Genomic DNA, 6979 nt, shown 5'->3' on the forward strand with positions numbered 1-6979 from the left:
CGATTGTGGCTGCCGCGCGCCGGGACACCAAGTCTCCACGCTCTGCACGCACCCGCTGCCGCGGCGCGACCCTGTGTCCCCGCGCTCGCCGACTGCGCGGAGGACAGAGGGCAGTCGCACAGGCCGCGAGCCCGGCGCTCCGGGAGCCGGAAAGGGCAGCCGCGCTGCTGGAGTGCCGCTGCCCCGCGCTTCAGAGGGACCGAAGCCTGGCCCGAGGTGAGAGCGATCTCTGGGACGCCGAGACCCAGGCAGAGGGCACGAACTCGGGGCACCCTGTCCAAGCTCTTAGGAGTTGGGGGGTGGGGGTGGGGATCGAGCGGCCGCGGGTAAGCAACATCAACGAGGGCCTAGATGGGAAGCCTCCTCTTTCTTCTGTCTCTGTGTCGGCTCTCCGTCACTCCTGCAAGGAGGTGGGGCGCAACCCGCTCTCCCGCGTTCCACTGACGGACGCGGCGGCAGGGATGCTTCCCTCCCCAACCTCTGCTAAGTCCGCTTTGTCTTTTGCCTTCCAGGCTGGGAGGAACAGACCTCTGAGCCCAAAGTGGCTGAATTAGAAGCATGGCCAGAGACCAGGGCGCGGCGTCCGGCCCTGCCCTGCGGCGGTAAGCGACTTTCTGCCTTGTCCTGTGGGTCCCGCAAGCGGGGCCCTTCAGTGTAACTTTCAGGAGTTGCCCAGCCGGACTGCTAGCTCATGGCGCTTTCCCTCCCTCTCATCCAGGTGGCTGCTGCTTGGGGCGGTAGCAGTGGGACTCCTGGCCCAGAGCGTCCTGGCGGTAAGTCCTGGCCCCGGTTCACGGGCTTTGATTCGCGCGCCTGAGAGTGGTTGGGACACCGAGTGGCCTTGACAGAAGGCAGCTCGTGCGTGCTCGCCTGAACATGTGTGTGTGCGCGCCTATGTGTCCTCCTGCAGCCCCTTACCCAGACCAGGTTCTGAGAAAGCGCGCTTTCCCCAAGGAACTTCTCCGGTTTGCCTTCCCGTAGGTTCCCCACCGTCAGCCCTGTGTATTACAGTCATAGGCCTTAACAGAGGAGCCAATAATTAAAAACATAGCCCGCGGCATCCTTTTCTAAGGCTTAGGCAAAAGCCCAGCCTTAGCAACCAGGGAAGACTGTCAGTCACATGGCAGTGAGGCGCCAGGCTACAAGGAAGAAACATTTTTGTGCAACTCAAAACCTGGTGTTTAGGTACTGTACTGTCCTTGGCAGAGAGTTTTCCTGTTCTTTTAAATGAGAGGCTTTGGGGGGGAATGGGCGGGGCGAGAAGGAGAACAAGACAACACTGTACTTTTTTAACCATTGTGAGGGAACAATGGCTGAAAACTCGCGTTTTCTCCCAACATTTGGTCTGCCCCTGGAAGACCCACGATAAGAGCTGCTAAGGCTCCCACCTATGACCTCGTTTACTGTGTGCTGATCCCACCCCACCCCCACCCCAGAGCTGCCATTTAAGGCAGCTTTCTCAGTACATCATTGCGCTGGTGATTGCACTATGGGATGCTATAAATTGTGTTTAATAGGAACCTCTTTTACTGAACTTTATGTAGCATGGCTAAACTGCCACAGGTCTGGTGGGGCTCTTCAGTTGAGGACACAAATGTTTAAACTGAGACTGAAAATCAAGAGGACTTACTAGGTGTCCCGGACCCCACCCTCTCTGTACTCTGTCTGATAGAACAGGATTTCTGTAGCACCTCATTTCCCAGGTGACTCCTGCTAGGAATTCCCCCCACCTCTTGGAGGGTTCTCTGGGTACACACACAGGGTACATGCACAGGGACAATGGGAAGCTGTAGTCAAGGTTTATTTTAAGTTGTTATTTCCACATTGTCATATCCTCATGTAAAACAAAGATTTTAAAGGCTGTGAGTGAGGAAGAAATACCCTAGCTTGGAAAAGAACCTTTAGCCTTACTTTTCTGCTACCCTCTGCTCCTGTTCAGGGCCCAGACTGGAAAGTCAGAAGAGAGGTCAGAGACTCTGACTGGAGCATTCTAAGCCAAAGTTTTCTTAAAGCTCAGGTCCATCTCTTTTTTCCTTCATGATATAAGAAGATCAGAACCTAGATATTTGTCCCTTATGGGTCCTTATACACATGTGACATATAGGACTTGGCCCAGAGTTATGAGCCAGAGCAATACACACACATTCAAAGAGGATGAGGTTTCTAAAGAGGAAAGCCCTGAATTCTGTTGAGCACGCATGCATTGGCTGGCCGTTCTGCCTCCTACGCCCCTTTGTCTCTTAGAACCACTTTTATAATATCAATGTTTTCCTTCCTGAGGATGGTGAGAGTCCCAGGAATCTTATCTGAGACCGATCCTAAAATTGGTGGAAAGGGCTTCATGCCAGAAGACTTGGGTCCTAAACGCAGCTCTACCCAGTCTCATAAATCTGGTGCCCCAGTTTCCACACTTTAAACAGGAAGAGACTATCCCCCAGCTTCTTACAGAGGCCAGTGCCCTGCCACACATAATACACTTCTCTGCCTTCCTCCAAAACCTCTTAGATGCTGCAAACTCAGCTGAATCTCTCTGTTCTCTGATTCTTGGATGAGACCAAGAGCATTTATTGCTTAGCAGTGCTTCTCAAAGTGTAGTCCTTGGACCTCTACACTAACCTGGAAAGGTTAAAAATTCAGACCACTGGTCTGCATCGCACACCTCTGATCACACTTTCTGGGGTGAAGTCTGGAAGTCTGCATTCTCACTTGATGCCAAAGTTTGAGAACCACTGAGCTATATAGTATTGTGTTGGGAGGCAATGGGAATCATTTGCCAATTTATTTTATGTCACTGGGCTTTAAATTCTAAAACTATAAATAGAAACAGATAAATACCTCTGAATTATTTTACTAGAGACATATCAATATGTATTATTCAATAGACATGGAATTTGTGATGGATCTTCTACTTATTAACGTCCTACTGACCACTGGCTTTAATAACCATTACTCATAAAATAATTCCTTGATCCTTAACTATATTCATTAAAAAACCTTTCTTAATTGTGGCAAGCTCGGCTCCTCCCCCATTTGTGTGCCATGCTCAAGAATCCTGTCTCATTGTCTGTTTCTACCAAGGACTCCTCCCAAGGGTAGATCAATTCAGTTAGCAAGGGCTGCTCATTGTTGCTTGAAAAGCTTTGTAGCAGAAGCAGCTAGAAATGGCTAGTGAAGAGAATACATAATTATTTAATGAGTATTTCCTATATGCCAATTTATGTGTCTTAATCCATCTGAGCCTCATAGGAAAACACACCTATGAAGTAGGTAACTATTACCACCCTCATTTTACAGATGAGAAAACAGAGAACTAAGACTTTATACAACTCACCCAAGGGCTCTCTCTTTGTAAGTGCCAGGCGTGGGATTTGAACGTAGGCACTTGCTTACTGCAGTAAGCGTCCCCAAATCAGGCTATAAATAGGTAGTGAGGGTACTCCTGAGTTTCAGTAGTTGAATCTCCTGGTTATGCTTTCTCCTTGCTCTTAACTGTGACTGACAGAGTAAAGCCCACATCCTGGTTCCTAGGAAAGGGAACCCCTGTCTTCTTCCTGTGCCACTTTGCAGGGGCCCATAGCAAGGGAGAAGCTGTGTAATCAGGTGTCCAAAAGAAGAAAAGAAAGCAGACATTCCAATGGGCAGCCTGGGCTCAGGACCCAACACAGACACATGTGCTCTCCGTGTGCAACCACGGGCAGCACTCACTTAGTGTTCAGGTTGCCCTGCCTTAAATGCAATGCCAGGGTGCCAAGCGCATATGCAGAGGACTCTTCCTAAAAGGTAGTGCAGCATGATGGTTACCACCCCATACTCTGAAGTCAGACTGCCTGGGGGCCATTCCCAACTCAGCAGCTGATGAGCTGCTGCTTACCCCTGACACTCACCAAATTTCCTCATCCTGTTACTCACTACCCTGCAATAGGGATGTTACCAGTGGTATCCACCTCTAGCTAGGGTCAGGGCTGTCAGAATAGCGAATGTGCATGAAGTGTTCTGGAGTGCGTGGCACAGAGCAAGTGCTCAGGGTGTCTGTTGAGCCTGTGTCAGTGAAGGTTCCCAGAGCAGCATGCTCCTAACCTTCAAGGAGACTTAAAAGTGCTCACTGTGGCCTGTGCTGAGCATTGTTACTTATCTCAAGGGATGAGGCAGCAGCCTTGAAGATCTAAGAGACCAGTCCTATGCGGTTCTGGGAGTAAGAGGATTCCAGAGAACAAAGGCCTTCTTTCCCTGAGATTAAATGCACCAGAGGTGGGGAATGGAGGATGCTGACCTCATGACCTCAGCTGAGGAGACAGGCTACACACTTAGGTTCTCATAGGTATCAGGGTGCAACCCTATGCACCCCAGGAGATGCTGGCCTCCAGACTGCCTTCAGCACCAGCTTCAGTTTCCAGGGTGTCTTCAAGGGTTCCGTGACCTGGAAAATTTCCTCGCCATTTCTCGGATTGTCATTTCATCCCCTCCCTACTCCCCAAAAAAGAGAGAGAAGCAGCGGCAGCAGCAATATGTTCTATGGTTTTCCTCTTCTGCTTTCAATCAGCTTATTGATAAATTATGGAAAAAAAAAATGTGTAGTGCTAAGATGCTCCCAGTGCTCTATTTAAGAATCACAGAGAACAGTGCTTTCCCAGAATTCCCAAGAGCTTTAGTCCTGTTGTTCGAATTCTGGACCCCTAAGAAGGGAAATATCACAAGGTTTCTCCTCTGTTAAGGGAAAAACAAGTATATCTCCAGCTCTCTGGTGGTAGTTAAAGCAATCCTCTTGGTGGCTCGTATGAAATGGCCACAGTCAATAACACCACAGACTCGTCACAGCATCCCAGAACTCGACAAAGGTCCGAAATGGGAAGAGGGAGAACATGGCTGTTATACTACTAGTGGGTATATTTAGAATGAGAGACAGAGAGGAAAAAAGTGAAATTCAAGTAAAAAGTTCTAGAACAGAAAACAAAGATTTTGCTAAAATAATAAAAAAATCAAAGGAGACTCTGTCTTTCCGGAGAGAGGATTTTAAAAAATAGGCGACTAGCTTCAATTAAATATAGAGAAAATTCGAGGGAAAAACGAAAGGGCAATGACTTTTCAACATTATATTAATGATAATGAAGATATCACTATGGAGAAGGTGGTTTTGAAATGTCTTGTTCTTTTAATCTAAAAAAGAATATTTATCTTTGATTAAAGGACTTCAGAGAGAGCTCTGAAATTGACCTCTTACTGTATCCGCTTGTATCACCACCACTAAAGGTGGTAAAGTTTGGAACCTTGACCTTGGCTGATTCAGCTTATACACCAGGCAGTCTGTGCAGTAACTGGCGGCCTCCTGGGGTACACAGTAGTCTTAAGAAACAACAAAGCCTCACCCCTACAAGGTTACTAATTGGCTGTTTGACCCCAGGGCAAGTCACTTAATGCTTTGGTTCTGGGGTACGAGGGAAAGTTGAAGAAGAGCTGTTGTGTGGTATCGTTACTGGATGCTCCAAGCAGTCAGGCACCCCAGGTGAGCTGGAGGGTCAGAACTGGGGACACAACACCCACAGCTGCCACAGGCCCTTCCCTGAGCTGAGACGGCAGAGATGAGCTGGTTCTCGCTTTTCTTAGCTGTCACATTGGGAATAGGAATGCTTTTCCAGGAAAGCATGTGGGCTGCTCCAGGATATGACTTAAAAATAAATATGCTGCATCAGGCTTTTTATCTTCAGGATGTGAAAAGCTTCTGGAATTCAGTGAATGGTAGTTAATCAGCTGAGATGAGCGAATGGGCAGGTTATTTGGTGGTTACCTATTGTCACTCTCTTGTATATTTGTTCCCTCAGTTAATGAGACTCTTGGGACAGGTGAAGGCTTGAATGACTCACTAACCTTGATTTTATCGGCTTCCTTGGGGGTGTGATTTTTCTTTTGATTATACATGAAAGAAGAAGGGGATATCTAATCTGAGGGAGACCCATGGGTTTCTCTAATCTCGTCCACATGGTCAGGGAGTGAATTCCAAAGGAAGTACAAGTCAGGCAGCTCCCTCCTCAAGCCCTGCCCTACCCTGCTCGCTAGAGTCTGGTCTCTCCATGTTGGTACCTTCCCGTCTCCAGCAGCTCCTGGCAGACAGCTGATGCACACTGGGTGTTCTGTTAGCATGTATTCTACTGCCTTGAATGAGGCTGGCTTTTGAAGCAACAAGTTTTTTTGTTAAAAAAAAAAAAAAAAGAAAATTGTTCCTCTAAGTGCAGTGCAGTATCCTGGAAGAGAGAAAAAACATTCATGGAAAAACTGGCAAAATTCTAATAGAGTCTGTATTTTAGTTCATGTATTCATGTTAATTTCTAGTTTTGACAAAATATACCAAGGTTATGTAAGATGTTAATACGGCATCATCGTGTCTGGGCAAAAGGATATACATGGACTCTCAGCACTATCTTTGCAACTTTTTCGCAAATCTAAATTACTTGCAAATAAAAATCTGCTCTTAGAAGCCAAGGACTAGTCGCATTTGGCATGCATTAACCAGACAAGTGCAAAGAGAAAGCTGAGAAGCAGCAAGTCTGAGACACTGAACAGCAGATGTGGCAAGCAAAAGGAAAATATGGTTCCCATTCTTTTCTCTAACAGACTGAGTAAACAAAAGGCACTTCTTTGTACTTGGAAATACAGCAGAAGTGGCCTTTGCCCCAGGAAAGGGCTTTTGTCCCCCTGACTTGGGGGGAGTGTCATTTGAAGAAAGGGAAGGGAAGGCATCCTGATGGAGTTTCCACAGCTGGGCATCTCGTAGGGGTTCCAGGGTGAGCTACAATAGCCTCCCTCTTCTTGACCCAACAATTGGGTAGGGAAAATGATTGCACGGTTGTTTCCTGAGCTTGAAATGGCATGTGAGACATTAAACATGACATGCTCATACATCTTCGCCCTTACTGATTTGTCAGGCCAGCGTCCATAGGTGCTGTATGGAAAAGAGAAGAGAGTCCGCCCTCCCCACCCCCCCACC

General features: G+C 47.7%; 1 protein-coding gene across 2 annotated transcripts in view; it reads left to right on the forward strand.

Annotated features, from left to right (window-relative positions):
* Positions 1–6: 6 nt before the first annotated feature.
* Positions 7–6979, forward strand: part of COL4A2 (collagen type IV alpha 2 chain) — a 186253-nt gene continuing 179280 nt past the window's right edge. For both annotated transcript variants that reach the window (XM_011373931.2, XM_011373932.2), the window contains exons 1-3: positions 7–216; positions 513–602; positions 719–773. In XM_011373931.2, the coding sequence (XP_011372233.1) occupies positions 559–602; positions 719–773 (99 nt within the window). In that variant the 5' untranslated portion in view covers positions 7–216; positions 513–558. The remainder of the gene's footprint in view (positions 217–512; positions 603–718; positions 774–6979) is intronic.

Source organism: Pteropus vampyrus, unplaced genomic scaffold (assembly GCF_000151845.1).
Source record: "Pteropus vampyrus isolate Shadow unplaced genomic scaffold, Pvam_2.0 Scaffold236, whole genome shotgun sequence".
Taxonomy (NCBI): Eukaryota; Metazoa; Chordata; class Mammalia; order Chiroptera; family Pteropodidae; genus Pteropus; species Pteropus vampyrus.